The sequence below is a fragment of the Cetorhinus maximus genome, chromosome 19, assembly GCF_964194155.1.
Source record: "Cetorhinus maximus chromosome 19, sCetMax3.hap1.1, whole genome shotgun sequence".
NCBI classification, from domain to species: domain Eukaryota; kingdom Metazoa; phylum Chordata; class Chondrichthyes; order Lamniformes; family Cetorhinidae; genus Cetorhinus; species Cetorhinus maximus.
The window spans coordinates 6,737,341-6,763,943 of NC_135897.1; the positions used below are offsets into that span (position 1 = coordinate 6,737,341).

The 26,603-nt window shown below is 42.9% G+C and overlaps 1 protein-coding gene across 1 annotated transcript in view; it reads left to right on the plus strand.

The window, feature by feature from the left end:
• Window positions 1–26,603, plus strand: part of crocc2 (ciliary rootlet coiled-coil, rootletin family member 2) — a 293,289-nt gene that overhangs the window by 115,168 nt on the left and 151,518 nt on the right. Inside the window, exons 9-16 of the mRNA XM_078563452.1 lie at window positions 4,562–4,658; window positions 5,676–5,774; window positions 6,550–6,801; window positions 11,322–11,521; window positions 14,293–14,475; window positions 17,949–18,093; window positions 18,941–19,087; window positions 23,231–23,461. Coding sequence (XP_078419578.1) covers window positions 4,562–4,658; window positions 5,676–5,774; window positions 6,550–6,801; window positions 11,322–11,521; window positions 14,293–14,475; window positions 17,949–18,093; window positions 18,941–19,087; window positions 23,231–23,461 — 1,354 coding nt within the window. The remainder of the gene's footprint in view (window positions 1–4,561; window positions 4,659–5,675; window positions 5,775–6,549; window positions 6,802–11,321; window positions 11,522–14,292; window positions 14,476–17,948; window positions 18,094–18,940; window positions 19,088–23,230; window positions 23,462–26,603) is intronic.

Here is a 26,603-nt window from a genome sequence, read left to right on the forward strand (position 1 = left end):
CGATAGTTGCGATGGGCCAGTTTTTTGTCCGACATTTTTGTTCATTGTTTTGCTTGTAACAATGGGGCACAAATTTAAGATTGTCAATGAAAGAATGAAAGGAGAGTTTTTGTTTTATATGGAGGATTATTCAGACATGAAAACGGTACAGGAAGCAAAATTCACAACGGTTTTTAAAGAGGAATAGTTTTTTTGAGAACTAAGTTTTAAAAGGGTATTTGGCAAGGGCAGGGGAATGGGACTGGGTGGAGACTGGCTCTGCTGTATAATTCCATCACTCGACCCTTCTGTCTATCAGCTTTAGCGTGTTCAGCAGGGAAAATTGTTCTCTGTTATTCCCTACTCCTCAGGGTAGATGCTGTTGTTGCGCTATAGTATAAACTAGGTGATAGTGAGTCAGCAGCCTGTTCTACTTCTCTCCAGATTTTTATTTCCATCGACTTAAAAGGAGCTGTTGATTTGCTATTACTTGTTTTACGTTGTGGCACAGAGGGAAGATCTACCCCTCTTGTGAAGGCAGGCAGACTAAGCTGATCTGGCACAAATGCACACGTATGTTCTCGAGTGGGGGTCCTTGGATAGTGATTCAAAGCAAGAAACCTGGCTGAATTTCTTCCAACTCATCACTGGCCCTGGACAACTGAGGCCAATCTTACCATCCATTAACTCATTCCCTGAGATTAGTTAATTCAATGCAGACTAACAATCAAACCCAGGGACCTTGACGTCAATTTATTCTCCGGGCCACCTCAGGCATTTCATCGATCCACAGGTGAAAAACATTAAACTATTCCAAAATGTGATATTATCTAACCCTCTGTGAATCAGTCAACCACAGAAACAACAGTAATTAATAACATACAGCTCAAAACGAGCCCACCTGCAGAGAAAAACAGAAACCTAGTCATCTGCACAAAATAGAACTTACAAGAAAACCACGGATATTTTCTGGGTGAAAATCGAGTGAACTCAGTGGTGTAGAGCTTGACTTTGTGCAATTGTGTAAAATAGATGAAAACGAAGTGGCAGTCCGCTTTACATCCCTCTCAAATTTTATTCCCATGGACTTCATGGAAATGAAAACGTGGAGATGCACAGAATGGGCTTGTTATGACCCCAATGAGTTAGCGTGTGTTAAAAAGAATGAGATTTTGATTTTCAATTTGTAAAATTCAGCATTCTCTCTCCAGGTTGCAGACGCCGTTTCTATTTTGTTAAAACAGAGCTTACCTGCTGGAAGAAAATGATCTGAAGCAGTTTGCATGTTTTTAGAACATTCTGTGCAAGAGGACGCCATTTGGTCCCCTGAGACTCTGTCGTCTCTTCGGTAGAGCAATCCAAAGCTAATCCCACTGCCTTACTTTATCCCCACAGCTTTGTGCCTTGCTGTTCTTCAACTATTATCCAACTTTCCCTGAAAAGATGGCCTTGGCTCAGCTACTCCCTGTGGCAATGCCATTCTCATATTTATGTCTGTTGTAGACTAAATGACAGGGGTTCATTGCCATAATTAGTCAGCAACTCAATTATCATTGTATCATGCAAATACCACGATGGTAGAGGGTGAACTAGGTGGTGACTGTGATCTGTTATAATCTAGCAGGTCTGTTATAATCTAGCAATCCCGTGTTCCCATCTAAGAAATTTTATTTTCATTTCATTGAATACATTTACCAGCAGTTTATGTAAAATATAAAAGATTGTCTACTACAGCTAATCCCATTTTGCTCACCTTCATTTAGGAAAGATCTCTATTTGCTGCTGAGAAGGTGCTGGTGAGCCACCTTGTTGAACCGCTGCAGCCCATGTAGTGTAGGTACGCCAACACTGCTGTTAGGAGTCCCAGGATTTTGACCAATCAACAGTGAAGAAACAGCGATATAGTTCCAAGTTAGGATGGGAGCGGCTTGGAGGGGAACTTCCAGGTTGCAGTGTTCCCATGTATCTACTGCTCTTGTCCTTGTAGGTGGTAAAGTTTGCAGGTTTGGAAGGTGCTGTCGACGGAGCCTTGCTGAGCTGCTGCAGTGCATCTTGTAGATGGTACACACTGCTACCACTGTGCATCGGTGGTGGAGGGAGTGAATGCTTAAGATGGTGGATGGGGTGCAAATTAAGCAGTCTGTTTTGCCCTGGATGGTGCTGAGCTTCTTGAGTGTTGTGGGAGCTGCACTCATCCAGGCAAGTGGGGAGTATTCTATCACACTCCTGACTTGTGCCTTGTAGAAGGTAGACAGGCTTTGGAGATTCGGGAGGTGAGTTATTCTCCGCAGAATCCCCAGCCTCTGATGTTTGGTAGGCAGTTCAGTTTCTGGTCAATGGTAACGCTAGGATGTTGATAGTGGTGGATTCAGCGATGGAGATGGTTAGATTCTCTCTTGGGCATGTTCATTGCCTGGCATTTATGTGGTACTTGTAAGTTACAAGGAGATCTAATGGGGATGTCCAAAATTGCAAAGGAATTTGACAAGTTTAAAATGACAAATTCTAATTCTACTGCTCCATGACCAATAACTAGAAGGAATGCATTTAAGGTAATTGACAAAATGAAAGAATAAGGGGATTTCTGATGTTACATGGGGATGGTTAGGATGTGGAATATCAAACTAGAAACAATGCGGAGGCAGAATCCATAATATTTGAAAAAGAGAACATTAGTCAAGTATAGGGAGAGGGACAGAAGTCAGGATTAAATGGATATTTCTTTCATAACAATAAAGGCAGAGTGGGTGCAATGGCTTTCTTCAATTTCACAGTTCTATTATTCAACCCCAGCGTGACAGAGTTTTGATGGCATTTTCCAGCAATCACAGGGAGTATTTTTTTAATAAATTCCATGCATTCACAAAAGATCACCTTGCACACTATGAGATACTCTACAGTGACCATAAAAGTTACTCCAGAATGATGTGTTAAAGCAAACCCCTCGATCTGACCAACCATCCTCTGGTATACTTAGCATTGTGGCACTGTGTGCAGATGTTCACCACTGCCTTTAGTACAGAACTCAAAGAGCCCCAACAAAAGGAAAGATGAGAATACTTTTCTGGGCATTCTACTCCAAGACATGACAACACTTAATCGTTCCACTCAGCTCAGGAATTTTGCCACGGCCCATTGTATTGCTGTAGTAGTGTGCTTTTACACCACAAGAGGGCCTCACAGAGCCAGTTGAATATTAAAACCCCTTTTTTACAATTTATATAAATGACTTGGATGAAGGAACGGAAGGGATGGTTGCTAAATTTACTGACGACAAAAAGATAGGTAGGAAAGTAAATCGTGAAGAGGACATGCGGAGGCTACAAAGGGACAGATAGGTTAAGTGAGTGGGCAAAAACCTGGCAAATGGTGTATAATGTGGGCAAATGGGAAATTGTCCATTTTGGAAGGAAGAATAAAAAAGAAGCTTATTATCTAAATGGTGAGAGGTTACAAAGCTCTGAGATTCAGAGGGATCTGGGTGTCCTAGTGCATGAATCATAAAAGGCTAGTATGCAGGTACAGCAAGTAATTAGGAAAGCTAATAGAATGTTATCATTTATTGTGAGGTGAATCGATTACAAAAGTGGGGAGGTTATGCTTCAATTGTACAGTGCACTGGTGAGACCACATCTGGAGTATTGTGTACAGTACTGGCCTCCTTATTTAAGGAAAGATGTAAATGCATTAGAAGCACTTAGAACCCGCCCAGGAATGAGGGGGTTGTCTTATGAGGAAAGGTTGGACAAGTTAGGCTTGAATCCACTGGAGTTTAGAAGAGTAAGAGATGACTTGATTGAAACCTTTAAATTCCTGAGGGGTCTTGACAGGGTGGAGAGGATGTCTCCTCTTGTGGGAGAATCTAGAACTAGGGATCACTGTTTAAAAATAAGGGGTCACTTATTTAAGACAGAGATGAGGAGAAATCTTTTCTCTCCGAGGGTTGTCAGTCTTTGGAACTCTCTTCCTCAAAAGGTGGTGGAAGCAAAGCCTTTGAATATCTTTAAGGCAGAGCTGGATAGATTCTTGATTATCGGGGGTAGGCAGGATAGCTATCCCAAAGAGCTGGCACAGGCACAATGGACAGAGTGGCCTTCTTCTAACAAAGCTATAAAGGAAAAAATACACGTAGCTTATTGGACAGGATGTCTTGTGGCGCAGTGGCAGTGTCTCTACTTCTGGGTTTAAGTCCCACTGCAGGACTTGATGGCTGTGGAAAGTGCATGAATAACGTGGCCAAACAGGTTGAATTTCAGCCTGTAAATCCTTCTAATGTGCCTGATTGTAGGCAGTAAAGAGCAGGAGAGTTTCCTGGTCAGCCATACTGCAGAAGGCAATGGTTAACCACTACTTTACTTTGCCAAGCACAATCATGGACCAATAAAATGGAAGTTCATGGTCACCAACACCCCCTTAGGGCATGGTACCTGAAGGAGGAGCTTATTAGAATATCCAATCCTCAATACAGCCACCAGAGGTGTCTTCATTGTTCCAATTTAGGTAAAGTACATCCAATCTTTTAACAAAGGTTTTTATCTGATATTCATGAAGTCCATTGTTATATTCTGTGATCTTATTCTAGGATTAATGAGTTATCTGTTGCCATGGAGAGGCTGAAGATACAGAATGCTGAGAAGGAGAGGACAATCATGTCGCTGAACCGGACCATGGAGAAATTGGTAAATAAGTGCTGTGGCTAGTCCACGACCTTGTGGGGTGGAATTGAAAGAACATAGGAAGTTAGGAACAGGATAGGCCAGTCAGCCCCTTGGGCGTATTGTCCAAAATGCTCTTGCACCCAACCATTCCAGAAAATTCTAGGTCAACATTAATATTGGAACAATATTCCATTATAAAGGGAAATGGCTATGTGCAAACCACTGAAAGGGGATTCCAAGCAACAGAAGAGACTCTGTGGCACTCCAAATCTAGAATATCCGTGTTACAAAAACAGTTTGTAGATAAATAATTTCCTTCAACAGACAGTCTTTTCTGGCAGGGCTATTTTCTGCAGCATATTGACTGCAACAACTGATCTGGCTGGCAGTATGTTGTGATGATTCCAGGTCTGGCAGGATATTCAATGACCGCTAGTCATTACTCTCATGGCAGGGGGAGATCAAGTAGACAGTCCACTGGATAATCAGGTGAGACCTGCATAGCCTGGAGGAATGAGCAGTGCAGCATTTCAACTAGTTGCCTTGGATTGGGCTTAGATTAGGCCCTCGATGGTGGAATAGCATGCAGGCACTCAGTGTCCAATGAGAGGCACTTGCACCCTTGAAAGTGTGCCCCCAACAACAGGCGGGATGTTTTGGCAGCAGAGGGGAAAATGGACTGGAAATTTTGAGATGCGCTTGGCTGGATTCTCCTTTTATGTGTTCCCACTGCAAAATTATCCCTGCCTTTTCAAATATTTCCAAAATATTTTTACATTTCCTTTCATGAGTCAGACAAAAGCCTCCAGGCTTAGAACCTCGTGTGACACAGATGGTTTCTCCATGTTCTTACTATGATATGTACGTTATTTGAATTCCTTACGGTCCTTATGATCTGATGTGACCGCTTGTCAGTCCTCTTCAAGGAATTTTTAATTAACTGTTGGGAGAGAGAAAGCAGTTGTTACCTCTCCAACCTTTCACAGGTTACCTGCTTTGCATGTGATTTTGCTAATTCTGAAACTTGACTGATCGCAGGAATCAGGAAAAATTGAAATTACAAGTGAAACCTTGGAGAACGAAGCTTTGAGGACCGAGATAGAATCCTTACATCAAACCTTACACAACATTGCTCAGGTACAAAATGAGGGGTCAGTGCATGAAACGGATCTGCTGATCATCTCTTCAAAGGTGCGCTGCAGTAATAGCTGATTGGAATCAGATTAGTTACAAACACTCCTCAGAATGCCATGGGACCTCATGGGGAGAGGCTTGCTTATAGACAGCATCAGCCCAGGGTTGAACATTGGAGATGCAAAGCTAAATGAGAATTCCAAAACTTCCCTTGTGAAACTGGCAGTATTTATCCAGAACTTTCCCCCAGGAGATTCAATGAGCAGGGTAGAGTCCATGTTCGGGCAGATGGTGGATGGGCTGTGGAAGGAGATTCAATGGGTGGGGTGAGATGTATATGGACTATGAAAGAAATCCAGCTGAAGGGTCTGATTGAAAGCTTCCAGAGGCTTTTTTTAAAAGGGCTTCCTGCTCATCATGATGCTTTATTACTAGATCTTCCTCCTCAACAGTGGAAGACTTCCTGTTGGTGATGGAGACCATGTCGAAGGCTATCTTTTAATGGTAATAACCCCTGACCCAGGAAGATTGGATAACATCGCTGTTGGGGGGGAGGGGGGGGGGGGGGGCGAGATTGGGGGTTGGGGGGCGATGTTGGCGGAGAGTTGATGGTGGGAAGAGGCAATACATTAGAGTGACAATCCAATTCCAACCCTCCTGTAGTGGGAAGTAAATTCAGATTAGCATTTCCAGAAAATCTAGACCTGCAACCTATTTTTCTGACAATATGTAAAATGTATGTAAGCACTTACACTGTTATTCTGCCTTTCATTCATAGGTCGCTGTTGCTGATATAGAGTCTACGAGCTCCCTCTCCAGGGAAGGGGCTGTTGAAGGGACTGAGACTGGTACAGGAAGGCTCGGCTCACCCCTCCTGTCAGGGTCACCGGTATTGCCAATGCCTTCCCCTCGTAGGCGCAGGTCACCTACCCGTTCCCAGTCTCCGTTGCGTAGCGTGTCACCATCTTTCGGTGATTCCACATTGTCTGTGGTCCAATCAGCTCTACAAAGACGACAGCTCCAGGTGCAGGTAAGCAGAGAGGAAGGCCTTTAATCAATTATCTTAGTCAGACCGGGCATACCACATCTAGTTAGTCAGCCTTTAGAAGGTCATTGCACAATTCCAAGTGAGGCACATGCTGAATTGTGAGATGGTGAAGGAGAGTTGGGGGGTAGCCTAGCCAGTGCTAGTGGAAGAGCTCCAAGAAATCTTATAGCTTAGAGAATAGTGGAAGCACTGAAGAGAATCAAAGTGAATTCCTGAAAGCTGTGGCACACCTTGGTTTAGTCTCGGGAGGAGTGAAGGAATTATCAAGATCCTGTAAAGTAAAGGGAAACTCTTGGGTGGAATTAAAAGTAGAACGGGGAGTGTCCTGATGAGAGGTTTGGATTTAAAGGTAAGTGTTTGTGAAATGTAGTGTTAAATTACTAGTATTTGTATTGTTTAACTCTTGTATAGTAAAGATTTTGGTTTGAAACATGAAATCTTGTGGCATAATTCTTTTAGTTAATAACTGGGAGTCCAAATTTCTTTTTTAAAAGTTACTAGTCTCCACTGAGGTTGTGACACATTCCAAGCCATTGTTGGCTGCATATACCCAATCATTCAGTTGATTGTTCAGAGGCTCAGTTATGTAGTATTGTAATAGTATCCTCTATATCTAAAACAAGCCGTAAATGGCCTGAGAATGCTAGATACCAGTGCTGAATGGCTGAAATTGGAAAATGTTCAATTTTCCCTGACATTCTTCACCATGACCATCACAGATTTGACACCAAAAGAAATAGAAGTGATATTTGGGAGGAGGTTTTGTGTTTTGTCAGTAACTATTTGAACATTAGAGTTATTTCTATAAGAGATGATGGACAGGAACAGGTTAAATAGTTAACACAGCTTATCTCTGATTGCCTGCTCATACCTCCTGGAAAGGGATTGTAGCTTTGCAGTGGGTTGCGTGACCCATAAACTGCTCAGATTGTAGTTTCTCCCTACCTCCCACCTTTTTTGTTCACAGAAGTTCAAAGGAAGCCATACATACCTGTGGTTGCAAAGATGTGAAGGCCAGGAAAACACTAAAACCTTTTAACTAGTGTGACAGCCTTGTTTATAATTCTTATTAAAAAGAGAGGAAAAGAAAAAAACAGATTACACAATAATTCTATGAACTGCAGTCCAGCAGGGATGGAGGGAAAGTATTTTAAGTTGTCTGCTCTTCAATTGCATTTAATAGGATGAAAATAGCTTAGCTGGTTTGATGCTCAGCCTGTTGAGTGGTTTGAATTTAGAATTAGCTAAGAAGGATTATGGACCTTGAATCGTATTTTGCTGGCAATTAGTGGCACATCATGCATTAATTTAGTGTGATACAGACTCGGCCCTATGGAAGCGAACAAATCTGCACTATCTGATGTTAACCTTTAACTGTCATTGTCAAGTAAGAATTCCCTTCAGCATTGAACAGCAGACAAGGTCTGTGAAGTCAATATATAAGATGTGCAGCAGAGATTACTGAGGGAATGCTGTTGGGAGAGACACCCTGGGTCATCATCTCACACACGCAACTGAAGGACCATTGGCAGAAGTCGTACAGCAGATTCCTCCCTTGGCTACAGAATGAAGGGGAGCCTGGGTGAGGTGGAGGGAACCAAGTTCAGAACAGGAAAAAAACAAGTAAGGTTTGCCTAACAGACTGATTGTTAAAATGGCATGCCCCATTTAATCCTTGTCCTTGGCTGAGCTGGCAGAGTTTTAGCCAGGGTCACAGTAGGAATGCTAAAATTGATCACAGCGTTGCCGAGCTAGAGAAGACAACCAGTCAACCACATTGAACTTTATTATGCTGCACTCCTTAGAGGATACCTTCATAGCATCCCTGGGATAATTTTATCAGGCAAAACACCCAGAGCGGAAATGAACAGGTGGGAAGATATGGTCAGAGATAGGATTATAACACTAAGTCAGAAACAGGACTTTTACAGATGGTGGGAATAGAAATATAACACCAGACTAAAGATAAGGGTTTAATTTAGGTCAAATGCTTTCACCCCTTCCTCTGATATCTTGAAGCAGGAGCTGTACAAATAAAGCGACATGAGTTGCAGGTTTCCCACAGATTCATGGCATTATTCACAGAATCACAGAATTGTTATGGTGCAGAGGGAGGCCATTCGGCCCATCATGCCTGCACCGGCTCTCCAAATGAGCATCATGACTTGAATGGTGCCATTATCCTGCTTTTTCCCCGTACCCTTGCACATTGTTTCTATTCAAATAATCACCTCATGCCCTTTGAACGCCTCGATTGAACCTGCCTCCACTACACTTCCAGGCAATGCATTCCGGACTTGAACTACTCGCTGTATGAAAAAGTTTTTTCTCACATCGCATTTGCTTCTTTTGCAAAACACTTTAAATTATTGACTACGCCCAGCTGGAAGCTGCTTCATGCAAAGTGACTGTCTTTATGATATCAAAATTCATGGCAGTGTTTTTTAGCGGATTCCCGAAGCTGTAAACTCACTCTCAACTGGAGCACTGATGTGTAATTCAGGCATTAATGATTATGTTGCTTCTCAAATCCAATGCAACAGCTACACATATCAGATCAAAGTTGCAAATCGAAACTGTCAAGTGCTGATCTTTGGAGTCGGAGTAGCAGAAGAGTTAAAAAAAAGGTTGAATGATTCCCTCCGTCGCCTTGAAATCTAGCCCAGCAGTATTATAAGTCTCGGGCCATTGCAATTAGCCTTTACCTGTCAGCCCTTGTCAAACAGAGGAATGAGTTATTGGACTGGCTGCTTTGATCACAGTTGCACTTTTTATACATTTAATAGACAACAGCTCAGTGGGAGTGTAAGCTGCATTTCTTGGAAAAAAAACAAAATCAAAAATTTGCAGGGCCCCTTTACAATTATTAGAAGGTTTTGCAGCACAGTGGGTGGTGTACCTGCCTCAGAGCCAGAAGCTCTGAGATTGAGTCCTACTCCAGGACTTGATGCTTAAGGAAGGCATGTTCATAACATGGCCAAACAGGTTGATTATCATCCTGCCAATTCTTCCCACACACACCAATGGCAGGTGGTAAGAGCAGGAGAGATTCCTAGTCAGCCATGTGATGGAAAGAAATTGGAGCCTCTACTATCATTATCCTCCAAACCACAACATGCGTGTAAAAGTGCATGTTGTCACGGCAATACAGACTCCCTGAGTGAACTGTAACACAGCACCACCCACTGTTGTTGTTTGTGAGTTATCACATTACAGCTCAATACTCAATTATTGTGGAAGGACTGACTGATGGTGCCCCTGTCATACTATTGTCAGGGTGGGACACACTCAAGGTGCTCAATGGTAGTGCAAGTCTCAGCTCAGGCAGGCAGGCTTCGTATTTACCTTTTGAATGCAGTATCAGTAATCAGACTTCCCCAGGCAGCTTTAGCACAAATTAGATACAAATTGAAACTCATTCCACACTGTTCCATCAAACACACCAAGGGAAGATACAGCATTGATTAGTTACAGAGGGGTCAATTTTAATTCATAATGGATTCCCATTGGGAAACTGCTCCAACAATTTGATTTCCTGCAGACAAAGGCAGCTGGAAACAAGTAGTTTAATTGTAAGGCCTTACGTAAAGGCCACCCATCCACCTTATACCAAAGGGACATGAAGAATCTTGAGAGCAGCTGCTGGCAGGTGAAAATTGGGCAATGAAGGACTTTCAGATAAGTGGCATGGCAGTGAATCCAGCAGAGTCTCACAGAAAGAAAGTCTGGGGCAGGGGATGCAACAACTTAACTTGTGGGGCCCAAAGGAGCACTCCCACTGCCCACTGCAAAGGAAAGTTCTAGACTTAGCTGAAAGCCCATTCTGACCTCAGATCAACCACAGGCCACTTTGTCCCAGCAGGAAAGCCATGCAACCCCCCCACTCGGGGGCCCAGTTAAAAATTGTATTGTGGTCCTGACCACAAAATAAGACTCCAATTTGCGTGAATTTAGGTGGTCGCACTCACCTGCCTGCAAACTCAACAGGTTGACATGAGGAATGGCCAGCTTCTAAGCGGATAAATAATCTGTTCATTTTCAACTGCCAACCTGCCCACTTTCAACTGGGTGGGTAAGGTTCAAACCAAACCTGAAATCAAGGCATCTCTGCATTGTCCAATCAGAGACTCTTAGGTTAGGTGCAGTGTGGGTTAGGTACTGAGCAAAGCTTCCTCTAATACATCCCCTTTGTACTTTGCTTAGTGCCCAGTGACTGCTCACGGTGCTTCTTACACCAACTGGGTTTGTGGTCGCGTCAGTTCAATTCATTTTTGCTGTCAACCTCAATAAATCCCTGAGCAGCAATAACGAATAAAAATAATCGAGGTAGAAATTGGTGAATTTGATTATTCTTCTTTGCAACTTCGTGGCTTTTGAAAAGGGTTCCTGATGGTGAAGAATCTTAGATCTAAGCCTTCGTTCTGTGTGCTTAATGTGTTGTAAATGGCTATGGCAAGAGGCAAGTCAGTTTATAACGAGTGAAGCTGGGGCCATTTTCACAGGAGTTTCGTGGAAAATTGGACGCCGTTCAGGATGTAATCAGCTCTTTGAGGAACCAGCTGGGGGAGAGTGAGAGTGAACGGAGGCTACTGGAGCAGGAGATGGTGAAGCTGAGAGGGGAAGCTGAAGATTCAAGCCGAGTGAGAGACGACGCCAAGAGAGATGCTGCCCGCTACCGATCCTCTTGGGAAATCATTGGAAGGTGAGAGTTGGCATTCTGCTTGGAGAGGGCAGGATGAACCAAGCTTTGTTAGTGATGAATTCAGGGCTGTGCCATTGAGTGTGAAAGAGACATTTCTACTGTTTCACGATATAATCAAAGTGAGATAACTGAATCCAGGTTTCATCTTTTGCCTGTTGACACCATCCATTTGTGAAGACATTAGCCTGAATTTTACAAGAGTCATGGATACCCCGATGTCAGGGTGAAAAATGGCCCCAAACCCGCACCTGTCCACAGCAAGAGGAGCTCGGAGATTTTACTATAGGCAGCCTCCTAATTGGCTGCGTGTGGGCCCACTATCTAGCCTAGAATGGTGGATGCTACTTGCTCAATGAAGCCTCAGCAGTGTCACTGAGAGAGGTGGTGGTCACTGCTGAGATATACAGGAGATCACAGGAGCCAGGTCAGGCAAGTAAAGCAAAAATGAAATCACCATGCTAAGTGTCAAAGTGGGAACCCCACCAGGGAGATTGTTGGGGATGCAGGAGGCTGCCTTCCATGCCCACGGCCCTTCTTAGGGACATCGAGCTGACACTCCGGCTGCCACAGGAAGATCGCCTCCATTTAGCTGGCGGCCCCCCCCATGTGACGGGTTTTACTGTGTCATCAGCAAATGCCAGCTGTAAAATGACCCCTAATTGGGCCTTTATATATGGAAATTGGCAGCCTGCCTCCTTGAAGCAAGCAGCCTCTCCATTTCTGGTTCCATGGCTGGGAAAGTGCCCCATCAGCAGGATCACGTCACGAGCCAATTCATTACAGCTCTGTGCAATTTTTCCCTCTGCTCTCCCCACCTCCTGGGGGCTGGTAAAATCCTGACCATTTTGATTTTTTTTTTTGTAAAACGATATCGCAGACGTACAGAATTCCTATGAAATGGAAATGTTAAGATCTAAAGGTGGCATCTCCGACAATACGGCATTCTCTCAGTACTTCAGTGCTTTGTCAGCCCCGATCTTTGTGCTTAATCGCTGGAGTGGAACTTGGACCCCTAATCTTCTGACTCAGTGCTATCCACTGAGCCACAGCTGGAAACCAATGGTTTCTGAATTTGAGTCAATTTCCTCACTGCTGCCCAGAAAATTAATTGGAAATGGATTTAAACAGAGAATGCCACTTTGTGCATCCAAATAAATTTAAGGAACACATTTCTTAATAGCTTCGAGACTGTAGAGTGTATTCATGTGAACACTCATGCATTGGTCAGGGAAAAAAAGATTGCTTTGTGGATTTCTGCCAATTGGAAACTCAAAGCCTCTTTGTAGAGATGGCAATGTGGCCTAGTGGGTAGAAGAACACCTAGTAAGATTGTTGTGTTTTTGGCTCACATTCCATCCGGAGTCTTTTTTTATTTTTAAAGCAATTCTATAAAGATCCGACCTTGCTGAAGAACCACTCCGATTAATTAGTGAATCTCACAAAACGGTCCATCGTTTACGCGTCCTGATCATGTATTTAATTTCTCACCTTAGGGCAGGTTTCCTTAAGAAAACCAATGTATGACCCCTCACCGGCAAACCTGTGCTTCCTATGAAGTAAAAAGGAACATTGTGCTCAGAGTTATTTGCACGCCTTTGATGAGCAGGCCCATTAATTGCTTCTAGATTACACATGAGACTCCCTGATGCATATCCACATCTCTTCAGAAGGTGTGTGTAAGACAGGAAATGCTGGAAATGCTTAGCAGATCAGGCAGCATTGGTGGAGAGAGAGAGGAAAACAGAGTTAATGTTTCAGGTCAATAACCATTTCAGATGATTGATTTCAGTTGTGCCGCACTCTTGTAACACACTAACTTACCAAACAACTTTATCATCAAGTAGAACCTTTTCCAGCAACAAGCATTACCAGTTAAAGTCAGCCCAGCTGATAAATCAGCTTTTGAACCAGTTTATGAAAGGCTTAAAAAAAAGTAAACCCATCAGTCGAATTTCTTTGGTCTTCTTTGCAGATCTTTCAAAGGTTGACACATGTTGCTCAGAAAGAGAGTGACTGCTAATTACAATACCTACCAGCCCTATTTCCACATCTCTTGTGCATAGGTCAAAGCTTTTCCTAATTATTAGATCAGATGTCCTTACACCTAGAAAAATGTTCACACTGAAATAGCAATCAGGATTATAGTGCCTAGGTCTCAGAGTAGGACTTGAACCCACAACCTTCTCACTCAAGAGGTTAGAGCACTGTCAAAAGAGCCATTTCCATTCCATTTGTGCTCTGCCTGAAGGCAGGCCCTTGGCTCATTCTCCCAAAATGCTTCATCCTTAGCTGTTATCTTGGTAGCTTTTGTCAGTGGTGGTTCTGTTGTTGCCTTCCACTCTTAGGAGCAAGGCAAGGAGGCAAGTCCTGAGACCTCAGCCAGAACAGGAATTGAACCTGTGCTGTTAGTGTTATATTCTGAACCAAATGTTAGCCATCTAGCCAACTGAGCAAACTAGCCTCCTCCCAGAGGTTATAGGTCAGGAAATTGTGCAATTGCAGCCCATTATTTTCCATCTATAAAACTAAAGGTTAGAAATCATTGGCTGTAAGAAATCAGTATTTCTTGAGTCTTCTTTCCTGAGACTGTTGACAGCATCCAATCACATGAAACCCCAGATATCTGAATTGATTAAAATCTGTGCCATTATAGCCGATCACGGCTGACCCTCCTCTGCTGTTGACAGTTATGAATCACACCACAGTCAACATGTTGATAAGATCCATTAAAAATGTTCTTTTCCACCCTGTGCCTTTTCTTTCCCTTTCAGTGAGAAAGGTAACTTGGAGAAGTTGGTGCATTCGCTGAACCAGCAAATCGATAATTTACAGCTGGATGTGGAGCGGCTGAAAGCAGCAAATGGCGATTTGCAACACCAGCGGGATCACCTCGAAGATGAGAAGGAGGAATTACACAAAGACAAGGAGCAAACCAAGAAAGAAGCTGAGAGAGGGTGAGCAGACAGCTGTGGGGATTGTTTACACGTTAACAAGTTAATATTGATGGAGCTGATGAGCATTGGCTGGTTGAGCGTTGATGGGCGTTGGCTGGTTGAGCGTTGATGGACGTTGGTTGGTTGTACTCCCTTTAACTTAGCTTACAAAAGGTGACTGATGAAGGACAACATAATGGACTTGTTCGCAAAATTAAAGCACATGGTATTAAAGGGACTGTCGCAGTTGCATAAAAATTAGCTACAGGACAGGAGACAAAGAGTAATGGTGAATGGTTGTTTTTTAGATTGCACAGAAGTACACAGTGTTGTTGCCCAGCAGATTGGTATTAGATCCACTGCTCTTTTTGGTTTATATTAATGACATGGACTTTGTTATGCAGGGCAGAATTTTGAAGTTTGCAGATGGTATGAAACTTGGAAAGGTAGTAAACAGTGAGGAGGATTGTTGCAGACTTCAGGAGAGCGTCAACAGACTGGTGAAATTGGCAGACACTTGGCAGATGAATTTTAATGCAGCGAAGTTTGAAACAAACCATTTTGGCAGGAAGAATAAGAAGAACCAATGGGTCAGATCTTCCGGTATCGGGAGCGGTGATGCACAGGACTTATGCTGTTGGTGCGCATCTGGACCCAGAGGAAGTCCTGATGTGCACTCAGATGCTGTGTTTAAACTTCTGGCGGACTGATTTGCACTGCCTCAGGCACTCTGTGAATGCCACTTACACTTTTCCGTTTTTGAGACTTGGATATGTGCTAATTATCTGAATACTTAGCTTAGAGCTGTTTGCTTCATCTTGCGTTCAGGGTCTAGATGGGGTTTCTTTAGGGTTTGCCTGTTACCTGAAGAATACTACCATAGACTATTGTTTGTAAGAACCATTCTTGTTTATTTACAGATCTATGTCTATCTCAGTACTCTACACGATGTTGTACCTCTGCTTCTCACCAGATTGCAGTTACTTAATCATGTGACATTGCATCACAGTTACATCAGCAATTACATCAGTATTAAGCATTGCTTACAATGTTTAATCTCTGCTGTACGTCAGTGATTAATAGTGCAATCCAGCACACGTACCACCAACCCAAATCAACTAGCCAACCCGACCCCTCTGGACTAACCATCCAAACCCCCACCCTTCCGCCACCCCCAGTCTACCACTCGCATCCCATTACCCAATACTCACCCATTCACCCACCCACCCTGGGTGTTTCCTCTTGTGGATGAGTCCAGAACTAGGGGGCACTGTCTTAAAATTTGGGGTTGCTCTTTTAGAACTGAGATAAGGAGAATTTTTTTCTCTCAGAGGGTTGTGCTACAGAAGACAGTGAAGGCAGGGTCATTGAATATTTTTAAGGCAGAGGTGGATAGATTCTTGTTAGGCAAGGGAATCAAAGGTTATCAGGGGTAGATGGGAATGTGGAATTTGAAACACAAACAGATCAGCCATGATCTTATTGAATGGTGAAGCAGGCTCGAGGGGCCGAATGGCCTACTTCTGCTCCTATTTCATATGCTCAAATATCCGTATGTTCACCTACTTTCATCCCTCACACACTCTCATACCCTCACCCCCTCTCTCACCCCTTCAAAACTTACCTGAATACAGCAGCTGATGCGGTAAAAAGTGGGCATGTCTTCTGCACTGTTCCTCTTCGCAGGGATCACTGCTGCAATCAGGATCAGAAGTGCTGGCTGAAAGTGCACGAAAAGGCAAGCACGCAATGATGGCTGTAGTCAGCAACAGTGCACATAACATTACCGCTGATCAGAAGGTCTGACCCAATAGGAACTAAATGGCACAATTTTAAAGGGGATACAGGAACAGAGAAACCTGGGGGTGAACGTATACAAATCTTTTAAGATGGCAGGAGAAGTTGATAAGGTTGTTAAAACAGCATCTGTGAACTTTTGCTTTATTAATAGAGTAATACAGTACAAAAGGGAGGAAGTTATGCTCATTCTTTAGTTAGGCCTCAGCTGGACTATTGTGTCCAGTCTTGGACACCACCCCTTTAAAAGACGTGAAGACACTGGGAAGGGTGCAGAGGAGATTTATTAGTTGCTATCAGGCAAGAGGGACTTCATGTTATCTGGAGAGACTGAAGAACCTGAGATCGTACTCTGTAAAGCAGAGGTTAAGGGGAGATTTAATGGAGCTGTTCAGAATTATGAAGGGTTTTGATAGAGTGAATTAGGAAAAGCTGTTCCCACTGGTGGGATGGTTAATAACCAGAGGACACAGATATAAGGTAAATGACAGAAGAACCAGAAGGGAGATGTGGTAAACAAAACACACTGCGAGTGATTATGATGTGGAGTGCATTGACAGCAAAGATGGCAGAAGGAAATTCAATCGTAATTTTCAAAAGGGAATTGAATAAGTACAGGGAAAGGAAAAGATGCAGGGTTATGGGGAAAGAGTAGGGGAGTGAGACTAATTAGTTAGCTCTTTCAAAGAACTAATACATCGATATGATTTCCTTCTGAGCACTAGAATTCTGTGATAGTTCCCAAAATTTGGGATGGATGTCACGCCTTGGACATTGTGATGGACAGCAGTTCTGCCCTACCACCTTCCTGGCATCTCAACAACGCCACAGAAATTATCGACTGAAGTGTCAGGCTTGTCGTACTGAAGCCCAAACTTGTCCTTGCCTGGCATCCCACATGCTTGCATTTCACAGAATGTTTCCTAATTAGTAACCAAGAGCTGGATTTTGGCTGATTTTTACTCTCTGCTCCTTAATCCAGGAAGTGAGCCCTGTTGTCTCACATAACTGTCTCCGTCCCATTAAGGGCAATTTAGTGATGGGCAATAAAGCCAGCGATGCCCACATCCCATGAATGAATAATAATTTTTAAAAATTAACTCAGCAGAGACTGAAACTGGGACCTAGGACCTGCCTGGCCTAGTGGCTCAGTTCTCTACTGGGCAATTCCGGGCCATAAAGGGAGTAAACTACATAATCTAGCCTGACACTTCAGTGCAGTACTGAGGGAGTGCTGCACTGTTGGAGATGCCATCTTTTGGATGATGTGTTAAACCAGGGCCCTGTTTGGCCTCTCAGCTGAACATAAACAATCCCATGGCACTAGTTTGATCTGGGTATTATCACATTGCTGTTTTGGGGGAGCTTACTGTACACAAATTAGCTGCCACATTTCCTAAATTACAACTGTGATTACACTTCGAAGGTATTTACTTGCCTGTAAAGTGTTTTGAGAGGGTGTGAGATGTGCTATATAGGGGGAGAGGAGTTAAAACATCTAGTGGTCTGCTTGTTAATCACTGCTTAAGTTGAAAACATTTCTTCAATAAAATTGAGCCTTTTTTTTTAGTTTTCCAAACAAAACCAGCATAGCTAGACGTTGTCATTTACCTTGTCATTTCATAGGATATTAAGATGCTTCTCCTCTTACGGCTTTCTTTACTGTCGTCTGGATGTCAGCAATTGTGTCCTTACAGGCAAAAGGCATTGGAGCTGATGGAAGTCAAGAACTCGGCTTTGAGAAAAGAGTTGGTCGTTGTTAAAGAAGCCTTGAACAAAGCTACATTGGAAAAGGAGGTGCTACAGAACGAGAAGGCAGACTTAGCTGAGGCTCTCAGTAAGGTATGTAGCACAGGATGTAAGAACCCAAGAAATACAGGGCATAAAGTGCAAGGGGATGATTGGCTAAGACTTTCAAGCAAGATATGCGCTATGGAGTGTATCCTTCAAATAAAGGGCATAAAGCGAGAGGGGCACTTCTCCGAGATTCAAATAGAATGCTTGCACAGTTGCATGGCCCCTTGAGGATTTCAATACTATTAAAGTCACGGTATCTCCTGGATTTATGCCATCTTGACAGAAGGTAAGAATGACCCCTGGGAGCTAAAAATAATAATGGTGACAACAAATAATTTTAAGTGGAGGCCTTGAGAGACCATTCTGAGTAGATTGACAATATAGTACTATTCATTATTAACCAGATACTCATCGCCTCTGGCCTACATGAATTATGAGTGCTGCATCTTAATTTATTTTCACTTCATTAGGAGATTTGTGTTATTGTTTCAGTTTCTAAACCCCTAAATTCACTGGATTAACTCCTGTTTAAATTATTGTTCAATTTCGCAAGACATTTTGTTTGTTTTACTTGGTGTTGGCTCACTTACATAAATCCCTTTTAATACGGTCATAACCCCTTGTTGATGCAGTAAAACGTTGGATAGTTTGAATAATGGAATCCACATGCATTTGGTTTAGTAACAGTTTTATCATTAAGGAAGATTCTTCCTTAAGATTTTTTTCTTTGTATGCATGTAATGGGTTTCTAAAGTACATTGAATTCTCCTTCTGTCTTTGTGGATGTATAAGGTTGTATTTGACCTCTATGACTTGTTGTGTAAATTGTTTGTGTTTTTTTCCTGTTAATGCATTTCTTCTCATGAATGTTCTCTCCTTTTTGATCTTGTAGGCTGAGCTGACTAATGCAGACTTAGAGTTGTCCTTGAGCAAGCTAAAGACCGAAGAAGATGCCCTGCGAGACTCTCTTGCCAAGATTAGCGCACTAAATGAAGGCCTAGCTCTGGATAAGGTTGAATTAAACCGCATCCTCCTTCGGGTGAGATAACCGAGCCAACCTCAGAGGACCTTCACAGAATGAGGTCACTTTAATGCCCACTAGTTCTGACTGTATGTGAGTCAGATGAGGTTACACACTACAGGAAGTCTAACAGCAAATGGATCACATAATGAAGGCCAGAAACACATTGGGTTTGATTCCTGACCTTGGTTGTAGTGCTTCAGGAGGTGCCACAAGTATCTTCTCTATTGTGGGATAATTCAATGCCGTAAGTGGCCTCTGCATCTTGAGATAACTCAATATTCAGAATCTCCCGCATGATCAAGCAGAGACCACATTCATTCTAATAATCCTTCTAATGGTTAAGAACTAGCTGACTCTTGGGCCTTTCCAATCTGCACATTGTTCACCCCTTCCAGATGCTAAAAAGAAAGCATGATGTAAAGTCAAATGTGCTATCAAACGATGGCCTGGCTCATTGTGTTCTAAACTTAACCAAAAATTGGTAGCTCCTTCAATTATACCTTGAATGATTTGCAGCCTAAAGCCTTGAATATTAATGAGATTTATATATTGGTATCAGCATTGTGATCATAACTTCATTAGAACGTGATATCTCAGCTGCTCTGAGTTACTATTTCATTAGTTCCCAGGTCAGTTGGCTTAGTGTTCACATGCAAGCTATCACCAACACTAAGAATCTCTGCATTTATTCATAACTTATGATCTGCCCTTTAAGAAATAGGAGTAGATTTAGGCCATTTGTTCTTGGAGCCTTCGTGGCCACCATTCTATAAAATCATGGCTGAACTCCACCTTCCCTGTTATCCTCATATCACTTGATTCCCTTGGTATCCAAATATCTGTCAAACTCTGTCTTGAATATAATCAATGACAGAGATTTCATAGCTCGCTGGGGTGGAGAATTCCAAAGATTCAGAACCCTTTGAGTGAAGAAGTTCCTCCTCATCTTAGCCCTAAATGGTCAATCCATTATTCTGAGACTGTGACCCTTATTTCTTGTCCCCCCAGTCAAAAGAAATATCCTTTCAGCATCTACCATTTCAAGCCCTTTCAGAATCTTTTTTCCCTTTGAGATAACCACTCATTCTTCTAAACTCTAGAGAATATAGGCCGACTCTGTCTCTCGTAAAGGTTAAGTTGAATCATGTGCTGAGTAAATGTCATCAGATCTGTATAAGTATGCAGGTTATTGTGAGCTTCAATATATAACAATAAGAACATCACTCAGCATGTTCTTAGCAGAGCGCAAGGGGTCATTGAACTTCGCGCTTGTTTGGCAATCAGATTGCACATTCGCAAGACTGCGTTTGATATTTTTGTTTGAAGTTCATGTGCCAGTCAATTGTTTGCATCTCCTGTTGAAAGAAGGTATCAGTTCATTGACATTCAGGAGCTTTGATTTTCTGTCTAGATTGGGTGCCCACTGTACAATTACCAGCCAGTTAATCTTATCTAAATTGATCACTAAACAGAATGAGCGAATAGGGTCAGAGGATGGCTCCTCTGTACAATTCCCAGGCAATATTAACAAGCTGATCCTGTCACACTGTGACTGTGTCATAGGCCAGTAAGCAAAATGCTTCTTCTGACATCTTCATTGAAAACTGCTCTTTTTTTGATTGCGCTGCCCCTTCAAGGTGGCCTCAGCATCTAGGTCAAAAATTCTTCCCTCCAACATTTGGTACTAATTTAATATCATTCATTTGCAGTAGGAGCATAAGAACAGAAGAAGGCCATTCAGCCCATTGAGCTTGCCATGCCATCTTGTCAGTACTATATCATTTTATTCCTGATTTCCCACCCTTTTTTTTAAGTGGGCTGTTCCTTTATCCCACATTCTCACTCAAAAGGAGAATGGATTGTAGATAGGGTTACAACATGTAACACCAATTATTTGACGTGTCCTCTCTCCCTTAATGCCCATCCTTCCCAAATTTGTATCTCTCCCCTTTTTAAAAGCCCCAGTTTACTTTGTATCGATGGCCTCCTAGGTCAGTGTGTTCTACATTGTCAGCACTCTGTTAATTATATATTAATTATTTTAAAAATTGTAGGTAGTGGATATAAACTGGTGATTCACTTGTGCCCGCATAAATAGAAACAGACTGAAACTCTGGTTGCTATGTTGGGAGGTATATGCTTGTAATATGTAACTCTGTAAATAAATGCTTATAGAAGTGTGTAAAGATTGGCTCCACTCCTATCCTTCACCACTGGTTTTCTCCAATAGGACACACTCCTGCTAGAGGAAGCATGTCAATCAAGAAATTCTTTCTGTTGCTAAAATGTCCCTTCACCTGTTTTACCCTGTGACCTCTTGTTCCACTATCTTACCTCACTTAAAGTGGTGGACCTAACCCTGCCCCTTCACCAACTGGCTTTCTGGATTATAACATCCCTTGTGAAATTCATCATGAACTTTCTATGTTCTACTTTCTTTAATGGTTCCATTTTAATTATCTGCTACTCCTTCAGAAAGAGGTCCTTATACATAATGTTGGAGTAAAGTGGTGGAAGGAACAGGTTTTGAAGCATCCCTGCAAAATTGTAATAAATATTTTGAAGGGATAGAGTTTGGTCCCATTGCATGGTAGAATATTCAATGATATGCGGAGGCCAAGTTGTATTTAAGATCGAGAAGGCCATATCTGAAATCTGAATTTACAATTAGCAACCAATGTGTGCAGCATTCTGTATGATCGAGACACATACTCAGACACCCAGTGGATTAACAGAAAGTTCAGGTGGGAATCACAATGAGGATATAAGGTGTTGGAACAGTATCCTGTCAATATAAGTAATAGTTAGTGTTGTATGCCGACCTAATAGTGGCCTTCAAGATCATGAAAGGCTGTGGTAAGTTAAATGACGATACATGGACGGACACAAACCTAAAATAACAACAAAGAATTGGATAGGAGGTTAGAAAAGGTACTTTACCCAGAGAATAGTTGGCATGTGAAATTCACAAGCAAGTGGAACCCACACATTATTCTCTAATGGAAATAATATAGTTGCTTGAAAAAGAGGTATATTGAAGAGTGGGATTCATCTAGGTAGCTAATGTGAAGAGAAATAACAGCTTTAACTTGATGGGCCAAAAGGCCTGTTTCTGTGCTGCAACATTCTGTCTTCTTTATACGCTCAACCAGATGTGACCAACAAATTTTGATGTATACTGTGTCGTATTTGCAAAGCATGTTAAAGAATGCCACAGGTAGTTCAACATTATTTTAATACTTTCTCTATCTTGACCAAGATCTCCCAGTTGGTCATAATGTCATTGGAAGTGTGAGAGGAAGAACCCTTCCACTCCCAATCTGGTGCCCTGGTCAATTTTCTGGCATCGGAAACACTTGAATAACTTTGGTGGGATCACTCGTCTTCACTCTGATCCTGTTTAGAGAAGCTAACCTTGAAAGGTTATCATGGCAACACATGGCCTAAGTGCCACCTGGCAAATTATTTTTTTAAAAAGCGTCTAAGCCTAAGCAATGGAACGTGAATGTTTATTTAGACATCCCAGTGTTTAACATTAAAATGTCCCCATACCAATAACTCTAATGTCATGGTGATGATGACACCAGGGACAGGCATAGATTTCTTGGATTCAGTCTTGCTTTGGTGCAAAGGATGGAAAATATGTTTGATTGTGTACTTTCACATTCTCCCATCATTGCAAAATGTCCTCTCACGGTGAATGGAGCCTCGTACTTCCAGCAGGAAATTGCACAGATATAAAAATGGGCGAAACAGAGCCCCGACCAACTTCATGTCCTTGTCTGATCCAGTTATGTCAAAATATTAGCAGCTGGAAGAAGAAAAATAAGCCTTTACATTTGTTGTTGCAGAATTAGATACCACGTGGAAAAATCAACCTCAACTTGACTTGATTAATTTATTTGGCTAAAATGGTTTGAACCATATAAGGGAACTATGTTTGATAGAAATTCTTTCATTTTCCAATGTTCTGATCTTAGTTTGGGAATCAGTACAGGATGGGTTGACCCAAAAGTCTTGCACGCAGTGGCTTGGTCCACATCCTTTCGGACTGGCTTCAGACTGGTCCTTGCGTCATTTATGCTGCAAGTTTGAAATTCAGAGTGGAGGCTGAAATCTTGAAAGTAATTCCAATTTGATATCTCCATTCTCTGTTAGATGGAAGATGATAGATCAACCCTGCAGGGCCAGAAGAAAGAGATTGAAAAGGCAAAGGCTAACATTCAGGATGTGTTAGTCCGTGTGAGGCAGGAGAAGATGGAATTGGACACAGAGAAACATGGACTGGATCAGTCTCTGCAGATTGTGGAGCAGAGCCGAGAGCAGCTGGAACATGAAATGCTGATACTGCAACGAGAGCGAGGTCAACTTCAGGAGCAGCTCGGGCAGGTATGGGAGCATGAACTGGATTCTACGGTAAACTACAGAAGCAGCATTTCTCATTTTCAAATCCAAATAATTTGCTTGTTCTGTATCTTTTGCTTTGTGGGTGGGCGGAGGTAGAGAGATGCTCAATGAGAACAGTGCCAAAAAGGGGGTGACTTACAAAAACTTACACAGTACTTTTAACAAAATGAAACAACCCTAGGCACTTCATTGGAGCATTATAAAACAAAATATGACACTGAGCCACATAAGGAGATTAGATCAGATGACCAAAAGCCATTGGTCAACGATATAGGTTTTAAGGAGTGTCTTAAAGGAAGAAAGCGAGGTAGGAAGGCTGAGAGGGAATTCCAGAGCTTGGAACCTAGGCAACTGAAGGCATGATCACCAACGGTGGAGCAATTAGAATTGGGAATGTGCAAGAGGCCAGAATTAGAGGAGCTCAGTTATCTCAGTTGTGGGGCTGGAGGAGATTATAGAGGGAGGAAAGGGCAAGGCCATGGAGGTTTTGAAAACAGGGATGAGAATTTTAAAATTAAGACATTGCCTGACTGGGAGGCAATGCTGGTCAGCGAGCACAGGGGTGGCAGGGAGAACGGGACTTGATGCAAGTTAAAACACAGGCAGCAGAATTTTGGGTGACCTCAAGTCTACAGAGGGTAGAATGTGGGAGACCAGCCAGGCGTGCGATGGAACCGTCAAACCCAGAGGTAACAGAGGCATAGATGAGGGCCTTAGCAGCAGATGAGCTGAGATGGGCGAACGCAAGTGATGCTACAGAGGTGGAAATAGATGGTCTTAGAAATGGTGCGGATATGAGAGCAGAAGCTCCTCTCAGGACTGGCTTAATCTCAGACTGTTGCCAAGGGAGATGGATGGAGTCAGATGCTAGGTAACAGAGTTTGCAGTAGAGACTGAAAACAATGGCTTCAGACACCCCAATTGAAGGAAATTTCCGCTCATCCAGAACTGGATGTCAGATAAGCAGTCTGACAGTTTAGCAACAGTAAAGGAGTCAAGAGAGGTGATGGGGAGGTAGAGTTGGGTGTCATCAGCGTATTTGTGAAAACTAATGCTGTCCCTTCAGAAGATGTCACGGGGCTAAGAAATAGGAAGGAGGCAAGAATAGATCCTCGGGGGCATCAGAGTTAATGGAGCAGGAACAGGAAGAGAAGTCATTGCAAGTGATTTTTTTGGCTACGATTAACTAGATAAGAATGGAACTCTGTGAGAACAGTGCCATCCAGCTAATTTACCTATTAAAAAAACCATAAACCAACATTGATATAAATGACAACAGTCTGTGGGAGCCATATATGATGCCAGGGAACCTTGTGAACTTGGTATCCTTTTCAAAAACCAGGATTGTGGTGTCAAGTTTACTACTTTGAAAGCCCTAGTCTACTCATTGAAAAGCCAGCTGGGCCAGTAACAATGGAGGAATGATATTCATACAGCTGGAGATCTGATGCTGAAAGCTTCATCTGTGTCTTTGGAACAGTGAAGTCCAGAGGTAACAACGTGCCCCTGGCCAACCTCCCATCTTCCACCCAATGTACACTTGGACAGAAGAATTTTAGATGAACTCATATCCTAACTGGCACCAAGTTCCATGCACCCATCACCCCTGTGCTCTTTGACCTACATTGTCTTCCAGACCAGCTCAATTTTAAAATTCTCATCCACGTTTTCAAATCCCTCCATGTCATTGCTCCTCAATAACTCCCTGCAAACCTTCAAGCCCTCTGTGCTCCTCCAATTTCGTCCTCTTGCGCATCCCCAGATTTTAATCACTCCACCATTGGCAGCCATGCCTTCAGCTGTCTAGGTCCTAAGCTCTGGAATTCCCTCCCTAAACTTTTCTGCCTCTCTACTTCTCTCTCTGCCTTTAAGACACTTCTTAAGAACCTACCTCGTTGACCAAGCTTCTGGTCATCTGTCCTAATGGAGAGAATTTTAACCTTAAAAACAGCAGCTTTGGGTCAGGTGAGGAGGTCAAAGTCTGAGAAATCTGCTTCCCAACCGACCTCCAACCCTGTCTTTAGCTGAGGCTATGAGCATCATTGCCATTCAATTTCCGGGTTTCCCGTATTTCTGGAAACTTGACAGCTTCCAAAAGGCAAGGACTTTGTGGGTTGTGGAGTCCCTACACACCCAGCTACTGGAGCCAGATGCCTGTCTGAGGAGTTTCCATGATTGGGCATTCCCCCACCCCCCCCACGACCAACGACCTTATCCCTGAGAACCCCATGCCACGACAAAGTCTCTAACCCTCTTACCGATTGTTTGGGCTGGATTTCCCCCTTTAGCACAAGACCTCTGGCCCCCTTTCCTTGGCCTCCAAATTGCACTCACCCCCTGCCCCCACCCCAAGTTGAAACTCCACAGCAGGCTGGGAATCCTGAATTGCAGGTTCCCCCACATTTTTCTGACCTACCTGCTCTCTGTGGGTCAGGTAAGCAAACACTCAGCCGATATCTCCTTATTTGTCTCAGTGTCAAATTTCACAGAATCACTGAATTGTTATAAAACAGTAGGAGGCTATTTGGCTCATCAAGTCTGCTCTCTGAATGAGTAATGCACCTAGTGTCATTCCCCCTCTTGCAGCCTTTCACATTCTTCCTTTTCAGATAGTAATCCAATTTCCTCTCGAATGCCTTGGTTGAAATTGCCTCCGCCACACTCTCAGGCAGTGCATTCGATACCTTAACCACAAACTGCGTGGAAAAGTTTCTCCTCGTCTTTGTTGCTTCTTTTGCTACTTACTTTAAATCTGCGCCCTCATGTTCTCAATTCTTCCAGCGGTGGGAAGTTTTTCCCCACCTACTCTGTTGATCTACTTTGTTTGATAACGTTCCTGCGAAGCAGTTTGGGGCGTTTCAGTAGGTTAAAGGTGCTATATAAATGCAAGGTGTTGCTAAGAGCATGGAGAATTCAGGGGGTGAGGGCCCAACTCATGGCATAAAAACAGAAAATCCTGGAAGTACTCAGCAGGTCTGGCAGCACCTGTGGCGAGAGAAACAGAGTTAATGTTTCAGGGAGCCGTCACCTTTCATCAGAACTCATGATTGCCCATTGACTTTGTAAAGGCAGTTATAAAGTCAGATAGTCTCTTAGTTTACAAGACAGTCACCTTTGCTGAGGT